The sequence below is a fragment of the Mustela nigripes genome, chromosome 5 (assembly GCF_022355385.1).
Source record: "Mustela nigripes isolate SB6536 chromosome 5, MUSNIG.SB6536, whole genome shotgun sequence".
NCBI classification, from domain to species: Eukaryota; Metazoa; Chordata; class Mammalia; order Carnivora; family Mustelidae; genus Mustela; species Mustela nigripes.
The window spans coordinates 11451532-11470414 of NC_081561.1; the positions used below are offsets into that span (position 1 = coordinate 11451532).

Here is an 18883-nt window from a genome sequence, read left to right on the forward strand (position 1 = left end):
ATTCATATTTACATGTATAAACGTTTACATACAGGCACACCAGCATACAGATGCATGTACTCATAGAGAATAGATACAGTTTCAGGTTTCATTTTCTTTGTTGCAAAAATGATCTGTCTTAGGTTCTGTTCATATCAGTTCATAAGTTTTTTTATTTTTCTTTTGAAATTGTATGGGTTTCATCGTGTGGGCTTGATCTAGTTTACCCACTCCAGACTGAAGGATATTGGGTCCTTGCTTTTGATTTTGTGGTTTGTTTGTGTTTGTTTTTGCTACTACAAAATGTACTGCCTTGGTTATCGTGTGTGTTTGTGTGTATGTGTGTGTCTGTGCTGTGGGTATGAGTCAAGTATTTTTCTAGTCTGTCCTTTTAGGGTTTTTCTCTTTTTTATATAGTTTTAAGCTCTCTTCTTTTTCCTAAGGTCATAGATACATTCTCTTCTGTTTTAAAGTTTACATTTATAAGATTGTTTTTAGTATTTTAATATTTTAAGATTGTTTTTAATATTTTAACTTAATATTTTAACTTTAATATTCTTTAACTCATATGAAATATATTCTGGGGAGTGTTGTGAAGGAAGGATCTAGATTTTCTCCTTCCAGTGGCTGCTAGTTGTTCCAACATCATTTACCGAATGCTAAGTCACTGGGAATACCTTTTTCATTTTCTCCTATGACAACCATTAGCCAAAGCTGAGTGCATACTAGGACCAGTCACTCTTTGTCTTCATGCTCGCCCATTTTACAGTTGAGGAAATGAGGCACAGAGAAGTTGAGGGACCGCCCCGTGTAGCATGTCTGCTAGCTAGTGGATTTCGGAGTTTGGTCCACAAGTCTGGCTTCAAAACCCGTGCTCTTCACCTCACATGAGCGTGAGATGTTTGACTTGATGCGTTTGCTTCCCATTTCCTAGGAAGCCTGAGCTAGTAAGTGCTTAGATTTTCACTTCTTGGATCATTTTTGAAAACTTAGTGCTGGAGATATGGAGGCCAAATTGAAGAGAGTCATGGAAATCTAGGGTAAATCCACAGAAAAATAGTATTTCTTCAGGTTTATTTTAATATTATTTTTGATAACAGAGAAAGCATAAAATCTTTAAAATATTTTTTTCTTTTTCAAAGATCTATTATTTTAGGGAGAGAGAGAGAGTGCATCAGGGAGGAAGCGGCAGAAGGAGCCCCGTGCAGGTTCAATCCTAGGACCCTGAGATCACGGCCTGAGGCAAAATCAAGAGTCAGATGCTTAGCCCCTTAGGCACCCATTTTTTAAAAATCTTTAACATTTTTTAAAGAATGTTCTCTAATTCTAAAATTTGAGGACGTCACCAGTTACTCTAGTGAAGCTTATTACTTGATGAGGTAAATGTTAGTGCCACTAGTTTTATTTAATGTTGAGATGTTTATCAGACTTTATGATTTTCTGAATTCCTTGTTTTCTTTTTTACTTAGTACATATGTAAAATGATAGAATGATTTGGAGATTTATAGCCAGATTAACTGTTATTGGAATTCCTGCTCTTGTCCTCACTGTACTTCCTTGGGCTGGTCATTTAACCTCTCTGAACCTCTGTTTTTCATCTTTACATTAGGTGGTAATATTCTGGCCTGGGATGATATTTAAACAAGATAGTGTTTGTAAAGATAGTATTTGTAAAGTTGCTCTCAAGATATATAACACGTAGTAAAAAGGGAGTACATTTTAATTTCCTTCTTAAAAAATGCACATATGAAGTCCTTGGCTCAGATCAGTAACTTCTCTTCCCAGTTTATATCTCTTTAAAGGAATATAGTTACTTTTGTTTGGGGAATTTTAAGAGAATGACAGAGTTCATTCTTAGTTAATTTTTTAGGAACAGATTTCTATCTCAAAGAACTGTCGTGTCAGTATCTCTGAATCATTTACTTCTGGTCTTGCATTTTGTTTGGCCATTCTAGGATAGATCGTTTTTTTTTTTTTTTTTTTTTTTTTTTTCTAGGGGAAAGTTTGAAGGCCATCTCAATCTCTAAATTAAATACTCTACTTACTCTAAATTAAATGCTTAGAAGGCATACTCTAAATTAAATGTTTCATTATATGTAGTATATTAATAAGGTGAAGTGTTGAATCAGACGGGCTCTGAGACTCCTGGAACTCCAGGATTCCCGCATTCTTGGAAGTGTGCACGATTTAAACATTTTTCCAGAACAGACGTCAGGTTCATCTTCCATTTTTATTAGATGTCATGATACTAGTCTCTAAATAACTTTATGGTTGTATGCTTTATTACAAAATAAGAACTATATGGTAGATTCTGAGATGTAGCTGTCAATTCTTTAATATTTCATATCACATTTAAGAATTTTTAAAAAAATTTCTTGAGTAATTTAGGAACTGCATTAAACTGTGCAGTTTTCTTTATTTTCATTTGTGATTATCAGCATATTGAGTTGTATGTTTATAAAAATAGTGATTGGCCAGTTCAACACCCAGGTGAGAGGTTACAGTAACAGATTACTCATGTTTATGAACATGCTTAGTGTCAAGTAAACAGCGTGTGTTGTAAATACGTATTTTGCTGCTGAATAGAAATCCTGTTTTTCCTGGAAGCCGGGTGGTCAAGTGTGACTTTCATGGATCCCACGGAAACCTCCATGGACAGGTTAGAACAGGAGCGTGTAGGTGACTGACTCTGGTGTGCAGAGATGGAGGACGATCTGACGTGCCCACGGCGCAGGGTGTCAGGAAGGGAATGAACGTGTTCTTGTCTTTCTCTGCCCCTTGTCACCCAGGCGCAGCCGTCGCGGGCATCTACCGAGTGGCAGGGAAGAACATGGCCCCCCTGGAGGCGCTGGTGTGGGGCGTGGGACAGACTGTATTGACATTAATCATCTCCTTCTCAAGGATCCTCGCCACACTCTGAGCTGTCGGTGGGCATGTCTCACTTCACAGAAGGAAACAGATGTACAGATTCTCAGAACACGGCGTTGTGAAGGAGCGGGATGAAATTGAGCCAGGAGAGCGTGGAAGGAGCAGGTCGCTGCAGAAGGCCTTGAGCTGTGTGCGAAGATCGCCCTCTGGTGTCCAAGTGATTGCACTACCGCACCGCACCTTAACGTGCCTCCGTCCCAGGCCAGGCGCATCCTGGAAGCCGTGAGCAGAAGCACCTTGTTCAGCTGCCAATCAGGTTAACACTGGTGTTGACTCATCGTTCTTTAACAGTGTTGTGTTGAGTTACGGGGACGTTTTGAGGAATTGATATATGTGCCAAACTCTTCTCTCTCTCTCTCTCTCTTTTTTTTTAAAACATTGATCATGTGACAATTTGCAAGTGTAGATGTAGATGAGTGCTGTGAACCACATTTGACATGAATTCAGGTAACGTAGTGAGATTTTTCTTTCGTGACGCTAAATCCCGTGTGAGTGCTGAACACCGAATCCTTTAGTATGCGGCGAACTTTTTGGTTTTTAATGTTGAACGTTTCTGGGATTTAGGGCTTTAATATGTTTAGGCATTATTGTTATTTAATTTATGTGGAAAATAATACTTAATGGAAAACTAGCTAAACTCTTGTAAGGACTCAAAGTAGACCCATAGGGTGCATCCTTCCCACTCACTTAAATAACAAACACTCTTTTAATAGTTTCCCTCCTAAGTAACTATTCTATTAATATGAATTCAAAAACTATGGGTCACACACATTGGCTGTAGTTTGTGTGTCATAAAAATATAATTTGAAAATTTTCTTATAAACTTTGTAAGAAAAGAAGGCTGAAATGCATGTTGCATTCTTTGACCCTTCTAAAGAAAGTTTTTGCCATGTATCTCATGGAGAAAACATCTTTATAACTCGTATCTCGGTGGGATTATATTACTTGTTGCATATATCTTGATTTTTGACAAAACATAAAGGATCTTGCATTCTGGAGTATTACCTATATTTAAAGAGTGGCCTAAATTAGGCTGTGAAAACAGAGAGCCTCATTTGTAGATAAGTGACAAGTTATATAAGAAGAGTAATAAACTATCTTACATTGGGCATGTGGTAACATAATTTTGCTAAGTAAAAATTGGGGAATATAAGTAATTTAAAAATTTGGCACTTACTCTCAGCATATCAGTACAGTACTGAACATATATTAGAGCCGTTCTGTCGTTCAGTTCTCGATTTGCACTATTAAGTTTCCTAGAATCAGCGACGACATTTAATAGAATGAAAAAGTACTTAGTAATACAACATTTTAAGAGGTTTTGGCAAGATGGAGTTGTTTTTAAGAGTGCAAGGAGTAACGGGGACAGAACCTGGTTGAATTTGTCTCCAACTGATTGTTTTAAATTCCAGGTCCTCTGATAAATGTGCTAACTCAGAAACCCACTGCAGAAAATGTGAAGTTAAGGGCAATCCAAAAAACAATCTGCATACTCTAGCCTCACTGTTTTATACCCCGATTTGCTAAAAAGTGCATTTCTATTAGGTCCCATTCAAATTTAAGACCCTCATTACCCACACCACTTCTTTTCCACCAAAAAGCAGATCTTTCAATGACTTCACAATAGGGAGTTGGGGAGGTGATACTTTTACCAGTATGGAAGCCAGTCTTGGGGGTTTACTTATGCTGTGGCTTAGAAATCTGTTTTTGTTTTGTTTTTTTTTTAAACCAATAAGCAACTATGCATCCCTAGAGATCTTTGAAGTAAACCTTAAAATTGATTCTTTTTATCATGTACAAACCTAAAAATTATTTTCATGTGTTCCTTATGCTCCTGATGCTTTCCCAAATTAAATTTAGGCATAAATTTTCCAAGTCAATTTGATTTCTCCTTTTCTTTCAGACTTGAATTGTGTTCTTCCTTTACTTTGGCTCTTCTATTGGTCATTTCAAGTGTTCATATTCTTTGAGAGGAGTTACCAATCACATGTTCACATTGTTTCAGATCGACGATAGGAATATTTCTTTGAACATTTGGTTGTTTCATGATGTAAGAAAGTTACCTTGGTAAGGGAATACGAGCACATGGTTTAGAATCCAAAATTAGCCAGAAAATAACGCAGACACATTAAATCCATCCGTGTGTGGACCAAAGAGATTCTAACTCCTGTTTTTACTCTCGAATGGAAGTATAATTAGGTGGTTCTTAATTAGTCTATGGAGTGTCCTGCAGCTCTCTCCATCAGGTTGCTTTACATTATGAATTGTGTCTGTGTGTGAGCTCTTAACCTTTGGAGAATTGCTGGTTTCTTTGCTGTTTTCAGTTCTTTCCATTGGGATTTTGTGCAGATGTCACTCTCTTGATATTTTCAAATGCAGTTGAATCGTGTGAGTTGATGAAATTGTCTTAATAGCTCTTCCTGTGCCGAGATTTTTTTTTTTTAAATCAGTGGTTTTCCTACAGAGACAACAAATGCTTAATGTTATATATTCACACACACATATATATCATTATATACATATATGTAAAGCTGCTACATATGAATATAGTCTAATTGGAAAGCTTTTGTTCAGTGAACACTTTCCCGTTCCAGTAGAGAATTTTATATATTTGTTCAGTTGAGTGATCTTTTAAATAAGCAAGGATATTTGAGATTTTTTAATTTGGAGTTTTTCTTGGGTTATTAGTGCTGGAGACCCTCGTTTGTGATATGACAAAAAGCCCTTATTGATGTATTTGGGTTAAAATTTATATATGATTTAGCAGTAAACTTTCTTTGTGATAAATGCAGGAAGGAAGGGGGAAATCTTTTAGAGTTTATACTCCTTTATTTAAAAAAATTTTAAAAAAGTTTACTAAAATACTACTGATGGTGAAATCAGTTCCCCAAAGAAGAGACCTATGCCAACATCTCCAAACTAATTATACTTAACATACTGGTTAGAACTGTCCATAGATCAGAATCGATCAGGGGGGCCCACTGAAGCTACAAATAATGCAGAACTTTTAAATGAAGGCAGTGCAGGTGGCCCCATGGGAGGACTCCACTGGTTGCCTAGAATAAGGACATTTCTAAATGGTGGCTGTATTCAATGCCCACAGCTTAATCACTCTTACTTTACATCTTACTGTATACTAAGCAGTCTTAGTCTGTTACCTGGGGTACTTTCTTAGTATTTGCAACGTATATTTGCACAGCCCAAAAAAGCATGAGGGTTTTGTTTGTTTGTACTTTAAGTGAGAAGTAAGGAAATGAGCTGCCCCGTATATCACGCATCTGTGATATAAGGAATGGGGTAAGTTAAAATCAAAGAGTGTTGAAAACGCCTTTAAAGATGGACTAATTCAGACACAGAGGGCTCTGCCATGTTGCTGTGCCCATGCCATGCGGGCACTTCCTCGCCAGCTAATTCCGTCTGGTATGCATGGCTCTGTGGCTTTCCAGGTTCCGTCCTGAGTATTTCTATAGTAAATACAAGGAGGGAGGGGGGGGGATCCCTGCCCTTGAGTCCACCAAGAGCTAGCAAGGTAATTGTAAACCCTAAAAAGCCTGGGCATTTTACTTCCCGATTCTGTTTGAGAGTTTAAGTCCTGGTCCCCCTTCCCGCTGCCCCCAGATTCTAGTCTTCCCAGTTTATCCACTGAATGGACTTTCTGAAAGTGAGATACCATTGCTCTGACAGTGTGGACTGAAGGCTAGACTGTAGCCCTCTGCCTCACCTCGAACCCAGGACCTGTCTCTCTTTGAATGCACAGCCGTAACTATTTGGCAGTAGGTGACCAAGGGAATCATTAGGATGGTTTCAGTTACATTTTTAACACCAACTGAATATGTTGTTTTGTAAAATTCATCTATTTTCTTCCATTTCCACATGTTCCCCTACATCTATTTTAAGAAGGAAACTAAAAAAAATATCTCATAATCTTGCTTCCTTTACCTCCTCTCCAGCTCTTTATTTTGAAAATGAGCAGATTCTGCAAGACCACTTCTGGGAGTTGGAGGGGGTGGAGATGGCCAGGACGAGCAGGATTAAATTCGTTTGTTTATTGCTAGTTCAACTAGAAAAAGGGTGAGAGTAGCCAGCACTGACACTCCCCCTCCTCGGCCCGGTCTTTGTCTTAGCCTGCTGTGCTTCCCTTGGATCATTCAGCCTACGTCCACTGAATGTCTACCACATGCGGCTTCACTGTCCTTGTTTCGGGGATGGCACAGGGTGTCCTCCGTGCCCTCCCCTCCCCCTCCCCCTCGCCCCTGCGCCACCGGCTTCAGGTGTCGGGTCAGTTCTGTAGGAAATAGATCCGGGCTTCGGTGCCTGCCGTGCCCCTCCTCCCACGGACCAAAGGTGCTTATTATGCCCTACTTGTTTCTAACTGCAGGGGGTTCTGTTATTTTTGATTTATGTCAGGTTATAATTCATGAAGTCACAAGACATGAAGGATATTTTCTGAAATATTCTCAAACTACTTCACTCTTCTATTACCTTTTTTCCCTCCTCTCTCGAACGTCTTAATCAGAATCTCTTCAGAGTCCTTACTTGTTTATAAGATGTGAAGAACACAGAAGGTCACGAAGGAGTTCTGGCCGACCTAAGGGGCAGAGAAGTTGGGCACCACCTGCTGGGTCGCTGTGTAAATGGTTGTTTTTAATCGTCAGGGGTGAGAATCTCAGTGCGGAAAGTTGGCTAGTGATCCGATCAGTTGGCTCATAATCTCTTAACTCGAGGGGAGACTCTTCATGCAAAAGGACATTATTCGATTAAAGATGACAAGGTGTTTCAAACACTGTGGTAGCATTTTGTAGCAGGGGGCAGTTTTTCCTTTAGGCAGGAAGAAGCTGGAGGGGAAACACCGCAAGCCAGGGCGAACACAGCTGGCCCCGGTGGTAGGTCTGTAAACTACACTGTGTGAGGACGTCTGCTGTTCATTTGAGAGACTCAAGGGAGCATTCGCAATCTGTGTGTGTGTGTGTGTGTGTGTGTGTGTGTGTGTGTTGATAGGTTAGCTCTTCTCATAGAACGATCTCTGTTCAGTGTAGACAGTACAGTGTTTTTAAGGAGGCTGCTAAGGTAGTTATCTAAAAATATATTTACGAATTTGTTTGGGGGAGTAGTACTTAATATGTTTCAGTAAATGTGGAGGTTTACCAGTGAATACTTGATTAAATCGATGGAAACGCCCACATTTCTGCATGAGCTGAGCTCTGAACTGTATCTCCTCCCCGGAGGTTAGAGGACTCCTCCTTACATTCATTGCGCAGACGTTGGACTTACATAATGACCCTTTGTCAATTTCAAGAATGAATTTTCCAGTTTCTTAAAAATCTCCCCCTTCCTTCCATACCAATGTCATAAGTTAAAGGTTAAACCCAAGTGCAGTTTGTTGATAGACTCAGAAGCACTGTTTAGAAGAAAAGGTTCTTAACACCTTACGGTCATGCAGTTATAATCTCACTGAAAAATAAATGTTCCAGGCAAGCCAAGAAAGCATGAACCTCTTCCATATTTTTTGGATGATGTTCTGCGTCCTCTCAATCTGGCCTCAATGGTAATGTGACTGTCCCCTCTTTGGGAATCTATTTAGGTACGGAACTGAAACTGGAAAGCAGTGTAACACTAATATATAGAACGAGGCACCATCATCCATAATGACCATAACTGTAATACTTTTTCTCCTAATTTCATATTGAAAATTTCCAAAGTCCATCTCTCGTTTTAGAGCCCTGTACGAATGAATGTTAACTTGACAGTACTACTGATTAGGAGAAATCTCTCTTGTTTTTAGACTTAAATATTTGCACATCATCACTAAGTATCTTGGGGGAAGGAACGTTTTAAAGTTTCCTCCATAGAGAGCGAAATAGAGGCCCTTGTTTGAAAAGAAGTTAAAAATGATTTACTTTCAGTACTGGATGAGTTGGTTGTCTTAACTGTTGACCCTTTCTTGGTGTTTGTGGTAGCAGATGCATTTATGTGGAGAAATTTTTAGTTTCTACCCTCAATACACGCAGACGTGAGCTGTACACATTTTAGATGAACAAATAAAACTCCACAGTATTTTCCATTACAGTCCTATAACTTACTAAAATTTATAGGATTCTGCCATGAAGTATTAACCCCTGACTCTAGACATTTGAGGACGAGGGGATCCACTTCAAATGAACCAACAACAATGGCTTGATTTAAATAGCAACAAAATATAGTTTACCCGCTAGGTATTAAAAATTCACTTTCAAATTGTGTTAACTCTCAGGTCACTGATGAGTCATTTAGTAAAACGCAGCAGTTTTTAAAAGCTAAATGATGCCTTAGTGCCTTGGAAGTTAAGATACTTTTGCAGAGTGAATTTGACGGGATACAGGACTGGCATACTTGTTACTGGAGATTTAGAATTTAGGGATGGTTTTATTGAATTCACTCCTTATGGTGAATAAAAATCAGCCATTTTGCCATTGACTCCGACAAATGACAACTACTTTCCTTACATTTTCATGATGTGGTATTTGTCTATAATTTTTTTTCTTTTTACAAGGAAGTTCGAAATGGAGAAAAATGTAGTCAAGACAATGAAGTGTGGGATTTTAAAATTCAGTTTTGTCGTGAACTAGAAATTCTAGCGTGGACAGTGTTAGTTTTATATCGTAGTATTAAAGGGCAGAAACTTTATGTAACCTTTAGGAATATGTTTACCATCAGGGATTTCTTTTTACTATAGAAAAACTTAATGTACTGTGAAGTTTAAAGACAGGAAGAATAAATGTTAGACGGGGTCACACACAAAAGCAAAGGCGTATGTGATGAACTACCCCATATTATGTGAACACAATCCCTTCCTTCTGTTAAGACTATAAACTACACTGTATGAGTATGTGTACTGCATGTTTACATAATACAGTTTAATTTTGAAGGATTATTTTAAAAACTATGTTTATGTATAATACCTAACGAGCTGTAAATATTGTATACTATTGATTTTTAATTTTATATAAGCGATTTTTTTATTTCCCAATTCATGTACAAACCTCATTGTGTATATAGCCTGATTTCCTGGAGAACACAAATTTTGCAGTGAACTTTATTTTAATTGTGGTAAGCATCAAGTTAGCCTGAGGGATGTTGGTCTTTATTTTCTTTATTTTTCACCACTCATTTTCTTCAAAGGGCAGCAATAAACACATGCAAGTTATTTTTGACTCTAGAAAGTTGGTCTGCAAACACAAGATCTAGGTTCCAATTCATTGCTTTAAAGAAAAGATGCACAATTACTATCTACTGTCTGATCACAGGACCATTTCTGAGGTCCGTGTGTCTCTCCTCTTTGTAATATACAGGGTGAACTCTTTACTGACACACACAGGACAACTGTTAAAAGCGAATCCAGCACTTAAACGTCATTACACAGAATTTATTGGATTAAAAATTTGTAATATACAGTATTTTAATAAAATTTCTGTATTCAATTTCATGCACTTATATATAAATAAACCTGTCTTTAAAAGCTTTATGGGGCGTTTTGACTCTTGACGACAGCTTCTCAACTCATTCACTGCGGACTGGAATGTTTTTTCTCTTACCCTTCGGTCAGGTTTTCTCGGCCCGTTTTACATGTGGATTTTGGAGGTAGTCCTGCAAAAGTAAGAAGTCCAAAAGACAAACTTGGTTGAATTTATTGTTTTACCCAGGACTAGTCATAGGCCACATAAACATCTTCTTCTAAGAATTATTGTTTTACAAGGCACACTCTCACTTTTATTAATAAATGACTACCATTTATGGAGTGTTTATTATCTGTTAGACACCTTATTCTTTAACAGGGTGATCCTTCAAGTTAAGTGGATTACTAAGGTTTGCAAAGGTAATCCTTTGCAAATGAAGCACTGGAGGTTCTGAGAAGGTGAGAACTTCTCAAGGTCACACAGCTAACAGCGCTGTGCTGGGGTTTTCTTACTCTCTTACCTGTGTGTTTTCTCCGCCAAGCCCTGTCGGCTTCCACAGAGCATTCTGGGAGCTCCTACCTGCAGGAAGAAAGTCTCATTCTTGACCAAGACCAGATGGCCTCACGGGGATTTGAAAAATTATCAACTCGGGATTTGTATTGTCAAATTTATGAATACTCGGAATTTTTCTTAGGGATTTCAGGGGGCTGGTACGGGATACCCAGGTAGACTCCTCTATTCTTCTGCCTGAGAAGAGATTAGGACTGACAGAGCCAGTCACTGTCATCGTTACAAACCCCACAGGAATAAAAGCTAGGTAACTGTAAAAACTCTACAAGCAAAACGGAAGTAAACAGGTTTTTTTTTTTTTCATGTACATGGACATATTAATTACTGAACTGAAATAGTTTTTCCTCAGTACCTATAATAATTATAAAATTATTATATTTCTCCTTTATAAGTCTTAAAAAGTTCTTGAGCAAAACATAAATCTTGAGATTAAAAAAGCATTTCCTGACGCACCTAGGTGGCTCAGTGGGTTAAGCCTCTGCCTTCAGCTTAGGTTGTGATCTCGGGGTCCTGGGATGGAGCCCCGCATCGGACTCTCTTCTCGCCGGGGAGCCTGCTTCCTCCTCTCTCTCTGCCTGCCTCTCTGCCTACTTGTGATCTCTGTCTGTCAAATGAATAAATAAAATCTTCAAAAAAAAAAAAAAACCCTCATATTCTATGTTGCTTCTATTATCTTTGACACTTAAAGTAATACTTTTATAATGTTTTTCTAACGGGTAAGCTATCCTTGGGTATTTTGATATTTACTGAGCATTGAGAAAAAATGTCAAATTCAGACTTAGTGCCGCTGGTGCAGAACAAGAGCCGGGGGAAAAGGTTCGGGTGGTAGACTGAGCTCCGAGAGGGAGCGTGGGTCCTACCTAGTGAGACTCGTGGAGGCAGAGGAGCTCAGACTTCCTGGATAGGCACCTGGGCCGTCCATGTGCTGAAATGGAGCCCGTGTCAATTAGTGAAATAGTACTAAACGTTTCGGGGTACAAGGAGAAAGGAAAACAGGACCTGCCACTGATCTTTAAGAAGTAGAATTTGGGTTCACCTCCAGCTTCTAATGGAGTCTTACCAGAAGAATTTTGACAGAAGAATCGTTTCCGTTCCATTGTTCTTGTTGACTGCCATTGATTTCTCATTATTTGTTGTTATCAGACAACTTTCTTTAGGCCAGTTTTACGAATATCCTTCAGGCTCAGAGACTTCTGGGGACTGATGTGCAATATGGAATCACCATCGGGTGGTTTTCTTGCAGAACAAGAGTTTTACCACTAGATGGCGCAATGGCTCCATTTTATTTTTCCCTGCTTTCGTCTGGGCCGTTCCCTACGAACAGAGCCTGTACTTTTGGACTCAATTCTGTAAGATACATCTAATGTTCATTTTTTTTTTCCCGACAAAAACACACATGAGGAAAGTAAAGTTGAGACAAATCAAGAGCTATGCCTTATCACTAACAAATTTAACTTTCCAAAGAACATTAAGATCAGGTTCAGGGGTTATTTGCAAATCAGAAAAATCACATTAACTGTATGATTTTGGTAAGTCATTAACCTGGACCTGGATTTACGTATTTTTCTCAAATTTGTTACTCTAACCCCTAAAATATTTTTTTTCATTGAAAAGTTAATGCTTTAGTGATATTTAGTTATTTAGTTGGTCAACTTGTTGGATCAAAGGGGATACCCCAGCATAACGCCTTGTCGTAGCATGAGACTTGGTTGTACATTTCTGCTCTGCCATTTAGTGTGTGGACTTGGCCAAGTTATTTTCCTTCTGTGACCTTCAGTTTTCTCCTCAGTAAACAGGGACGCTATCTCCTGTTGCATGTAATGGGTATTCAGCAAATACTCCATCCCGTTCGTCCTCTCGTGTAATGTGGGCACTGGAAGGGTCATGCCCTTCTAGACTTTGCCCTCAGTTGTGGTAGTTAAGTTCAGGTACCTCCATTTCCAAGTCAGAGCCGGATCCTCTTTCCACACAGTGCACAGTGTATTTTTAGAGAGAGGATTCGTTCCAGGTTCAAACTGTCCCACTGAACCGTGTGCTGCTCTGGCAACAGTCCGCTGGGAGAATTTCTCAGAGACATACCTCAGTAGACAAGAGCCTGGTTAGAAAAAAAGAATGGATAAACTTGCTCAGCAAGCGAATTCCTTGCGTTCTGCCAACCAAATACGTACAAGATGAGGAAGCCACAGCAGCCAACATCGATTCAATTCCCCGATGACGGTTGTGACTCGCCTGTCAGCTGTACACAAAGTCATCCGTCACCTCAGATCCTGCTTCAAGTGGCCTTCTCGGCTTTGTTTATTGTTCTGCAGAGACAGGGAATTGTTGGGCATCTCAGCTCCCGAGTTTCTGACCTTAAAAGCACAGGCGGAGACAAACATGCCTGTGCACTCAGGGTCTTAAAGAAATCGAGACCCAATTTGAGCAACCAGAGAAGGTACCCAACTGATCTTCACAAAGTGACATCACCCCCATTCCCTCTGCGTTGTTTCGGGGGGAGCTGGTGTTGGTGGGTGAGCCCAGCTTGTGATACAAGACACTGGTGTTCTCTTCGGTGTGGAAATCGGGGAGGGATGGAGATGCGTGGGAGATGTAGGGCTGAAGGAACAGCAGGTTTGAGAGACTTAGGACTTCTGGAAGCCCCATGGTATGGACTGATGGGGAAGGGGTCAGATCTGGGTCTTCTCCCTGGTTCTGACCCTGTGTGCCCATGAGACCTCACGTTAGAGTAACCTCTCTGTGCCAGTTTCTTCTGGAAAACAGATTGGCTCTTTCTGTCTTCTCTTAAATGTGGGCTGAAACGTTCCATGGGACATCAGTACAGATCCGTCATTCAAGGATCTTACTGGACCCAGACTGGTTTGGCATCCTGGACCGGACATTGGCCACATCTGTTACAGTTCTAAGCTTTGGCCCACCTTGTGACTTTTCTTTTCTTTCTTTTTTTTTTTTTTTAAAAAGATTTTATTTATTTATTTGAGAGAGAATGAGTGAGAGAGAGCACGAGAGAGGAAAAGGTCAGAAGGAGAAGCAGACTCCCCATGGAGCTGGGAGCCCGATGCGGGACTCGATCCCGGAACTCCGGGATCACAACCCGAGCCCAAGGCAGTCACTCAACCACCTGAGCCACCCAGGCACCCCATCTTTTGATTTCTTATCTGAAGCTTGTTTAGCTTGGAGACTTTTTGCAAGGTGAAGGAGAAGGGATGAAATTTTCAAAACTAAGGTACAACTTTTTTTTTTTTAAAAACAAGTATTTGGAGGAAATGTGTAAAACCTGTGTGGGTAATCCTTGTAATAATGTTTTACTCCCAAACCATTTTTCACATCTATAATCTCATTTTATTCTCATAATTCGTTCTTATTGGAAGAAAAGAGAAAATGCCTTTTCTTTTTTCTTTCTTTCTTTCTTTCTTTTTTATTTTTTTAATCAAAGCCATTTACCTGGTTAAATACAGATTATTACGATCAGATGCTAATAAGAAGAACAGACCGGAAAGGGCCACAGCAACCTGTTGCCTGGACTCAGGTAACCCTCAGATGCCTGAAGAGATCCCCTTGGAAACTGATTATTTCCTGCATAACCCACGACTCGATCGTTCTTCCACAATGCTTTGGCCCAAGACATTTTCAGAAAGGATGCAGAAGGCCCAGATCGGTTCTACTGAGAATTTATTAAAGAATCAACCTATTTTCTTCCAACAGAAATATCTTCCTGGGGCACCTGGGTGGCTCAGTCAGTTAAGCATCTGGCTTTGGCTCAGGTCGTGATCCCCAGGTCCTGGGATGGAGCCCCGCATGGGGCTCTCTGCTTGGCAGAAAGTCTGCTTCTCCCGCTCTTCCTTGCTCTTTCCTACCACTCGTGCTCACTGTTTCTCTCTCTGTCTCTGGAATAAATAAGAAAATATTAAATAAAAAAGAAAGAAAGAACTTCCTTGTGATGAACATTTTTAGTCCTATGACTTCCGTGCCCAGTGTTGATAGAATGCTCATATCGACAGACGAGCCACCATATTTAATTAAGGTTTTCCCACGAGTTAGCTTCACTAAGCAAACAATTCCTTTCATAAATAAAACAGCATGATTGTCAGAGACTCTTGTTTTCACCTTAACTGGCTGAATGCACACTACATATTATCTGGACAGGAAAACTTGCCGAGTCAAAGCAAAACATTAAGTCTTCCTAGACATTTTTGCGTCCAAAAGAGACCAAAGAAAAAACTGTAATTTGGGTATCCTGGAGATGGGAAGCAATGTGTTCGGGCTATCTGTAAATTAGGGTCTTTGGTATTTCCGTAGCAGACGCGTTGACTACAATAGGCAGAGTGGATAGCACAAGTCAGGACTAAGTGAAAACACATCCGCGCTTGACATCAGCAATCTGTTCGTGGTATTTAAGACTGTATTGAGAAAATTATTGAAAGCTGGAACCCAAACCTAGATTACAGCCGTGTCCATGAATAAAGATCAGCTCAACATTATGTCACCCCACCTTCACAATGGAGGAAACAAGAGGCAGAGATAATAAAACGGCGGATAACCCCCAAAGAATTTTTGCCTGACATTGAAACCCACACTGCTTTATCAACATCACTTTGTATCTTAAAGCATTTCTTTCTCAAATGTATATAAACTTGGTCTTCACTCACCATCTCTGGAAGGGGGCAGAGGTAGTTAAGCGTTGAAAGATTTCAAAGGATTTTGTTACATGCAGAATACAGAATTAAGACGGATTGAGCAGATAAGATTCTTTTTTTTTTTTTTTGGTCAAAACAACCCCAGAAGTTTACGAAAGAAGCCCTCGAAATAGATTCTGACACAAGGGCAAGGTTTCTTCCATAAACTAAAATGAGAACAATCAAGCTAAAAATAAGGACGAATTGTTTTATTTTTGGAAATATCCATTCAGTGTCTCTATTATTAGAAAATATCAGATGTCAACTGGAGAAATGTATCAAATCATTTGGTGGGGTTCCAGGTTTTTGAAGTGCACCTCTACTGTTCTGTAATTATCTTGGCTGTGATTAATCCAGGCTGGAATCATTTTATCTGAAGCTAGCAATAACTCGGACTCTTAATATAGTAAAAATTTGGTAAACCAGGCCCAATCTCTCTGAAATTTCCCAGTCCCACTGCTCTCTGAGCCATGAAGAAACACAGGTTTCACATAAATGTAAATAGGGTTTATTAAGGATATTCCAAAGTTCACTCTTGAGAAAAAGAATTCCAGGGACAATTAAGTGATAAAACTTGTCTCGCATCTTCCTAACTTAGACTGTCACAGTTCACCCAAGCCTCCTTAGGATTTTGAAAAACTTTGAGTTAAGAGCCCTGTTTGGCTTTGCTTCATTGCCATGAGCCCTCTGAAAAGTTGTCCATGGCAGTAAGACGGGTCTCATGGCTGATCTGGGGGTCTTTTGGAAATCATTTCCAAACACATTTTTATTTTTAATATTTTTAATTTTATTTTTGTGTGTGTGTTTTATATTTTTATTTAATTTTTAAAATTTATTTTCAGCATAACAGTATTCATTGTTTTTTGCACCACACCCAGTGCTCCATGCAATCCATGCCCTCTATAATACCCACCACCTGGCTCCCCCAACCTCCCATCTCCCGCCCCTTCAAAACCCTCAGGTTGTTTTTCAGAGTCCATAGTCTCTCATGGTTCACCTCCCCTTCCAATTTCCCTCAACGCCCTTCTCCTCTCCATCTCCCCATGTCCTCCATGTTATTTGGTATGCTCCACAAATAAGTGAAACCATATGATAATTGACTCTCTCTGCTTGACTTATTTCACTCACCATAATCTCTTCCAGTCCTGTCCATGTTGCTACAAAAGTTGGGTATTCATCCTTTCTGATGGAGGCATAATACTCCATAGTGTATATGGACCACATCTTCCTTATCCATTCGTCCGTTGAAGGGCATCTTGGTTCTTTCCACAGTTTGGCGACCATGGCCATTGTTGCTATAAACATTGGGGTAGAGATGGCCCTTCTTTTCACTACATCTGTATCTTTGGGGTAAATACCCAGTAGTGCAATTGCAGGGTCATAGGGAAGCTCTATTTTTAATTTCTTGAGGAATCTCCACACTGTTCTCCAAAGTGGCTGCACCAACTTGCATTCCCACCAACAGTGTAAGAAGGTTCCCCTCTTCCGCACACACAAAACAGACAATCATATAAAAAAAATGGGCAGAAGATATGAACAGACACTTCTCCAATGAAGACATACAAATGGCTATCAGACACATGAAAAAATGTTCATCATCACTAGCCATCAGGGAGATTCAAATTAAAACCCCATTGAGATACCACCTTACTCCACTTAGAATGGCCAAAATTAGCAAGACAGGAAGCAACATGTGTTGGAGGGGATGTGGAGAAAGGGGAACCCTCCAAACGTATTTTTAAATTTCCACCTGGTGAGCCCATCTCAAAGATCCCTGGATCAATCATGCTAAACATGAAGTAGGGTTTTAATATCTAAGTTTTAACCCACATTTTTAATCCCAGCGGCCCAGGGCTGCTCCTCTCTGGCTTCCAGTATATGCCGACCTTCAGGCTTCTCACCCTTGGCTTGGCCCAGACCTCTGGCTGCAGGTACCTTCCCATTTGGCCCTGCGAGGTCATGTTCGGCAGAGGTATGTCAGCATTGCTGTAACTAGCATACCCTTCTGGGGCTTCTTGGTCCCAGGCTGGCATTTGCCATCCGTGACCCAGGCTCAAGTTAGTCGTGTTCACTGGGATTTTCATGTAGACTCAAAGGTTGCACCTGACATGTGTCAAGTGAGAGGTACAGGCTGGATGTCACGGCATTTCCAGGCGTGAGAAGGTCAGGGACAGCTTCCCAAGTGACATGGCGTCAAGGCAGGACTCTGAAGGGTGTTTCTCCAGCCTCTGTTGAGGAGGAAAAGGATAGAGCTGGACAGTGCAGAGGGAAGGATAACAGAAACCCAGGCAGTGGGGTGGGATGTGCCAGGAGAGCGACAGACAGGAGAGGGGTAAGTGGGAGATGGCAGAAGGGGGCCAGGATGGTGCATAGACACCACATGGAAGAGCCCTCACCTGGGCTCATGAACTTGACTTTGATCCTAGAGGAAGAAGGAGCCATTGGAACTTCTGGAGAAAGAAAGGCACACCTCCATCTGACATGAGAGGGAAGGAGAGCGCTGGGGCCCGGGAGTTCCCTGGTCATTCCAGTGTCCCCTTCTCGCTGTTAGAGGAAAGAGCAAGGGCTTCCATCCAGAATCCTCCTCCTGATCTCACTTATGATTCTGAGAAACGTAATTGGCCTCACAAAAATTTCAGTTTCCCCATGTATGAAATGGTTGCAAAACTACCTCGGTGGGGACCCAGTTCTGGTGAGCGTCCGAGTTCCACCCTTGTCAAGAGGCTGTGCTGTTGGAAGAAGACAGGGCCGCCCACCGTTTGCATCCATGCGGATGGAACCGGAGGGGATTCTGTTGTGCGAATCAGTCAGAGAAAGGCCAAGGCCATCCTAGTTTTCTGCTCAGATGTGGAGTGTAGGAAATAGCACAGAGGACCCCAGGGGAAGGGAGAGAAAGCTGAATGGGGAGAAATCAGAGCGGGAGACAAACCATGAGAGACTCTGGACTCTGGGAAACAAACTGGGGGTTGATGGAGGGGACGCGGGTGGGGGAATGGGGCCACTGGTGGTTGGGCATGAAGGAAGGCACGTGATGTGATGAGCCCCGGGTGTTAAACGCAACTGATGAATTACTGAACGCTGCATCTGAAACTAATGACATACTTACTATAGGTTGGCTAATTGAACTTAAATAATAATAATAATAAAATACACGGCTGCAGACAGCTGCAAAAGCCATGCCCTTGGCCATCACTCTACTCTTCTGGATATAGAGACGTTGATCAGCGTGCCGTGGGCTCAGCTGTGCACCCCGGCGGCATCCCTGAGCGGCATGGCCCAAAGTGCCCAGGACAGATAGGA

The 18883-nt window shown here is 40.7% G+C and overlaps 1 protein-coding gene across 1 annotated transcript in view; it reads left to right on the top strand.

Moving 5' to 3' along the window:
* TMEM170B (transmembrane protein 170B) overlaps positions 1-10406 on the top strand; it is a 35164-nt gene extending 24758 nt beyond the window's left edge. Inside the window, exon 3 of the mRNA XM_059399439.1 lies at positions 2769-10406. Coding sequence (XP_059255422.1) covers positions 2769-2899 — 131 coding nt within the window. The 3' untranslated portion in view covers positions 2900-10406. The remainder of the gene's footprint in view (positions 1-2768) is intronic.
* Positions 10407-18883: the final 8477 nt, after the last annotated feature.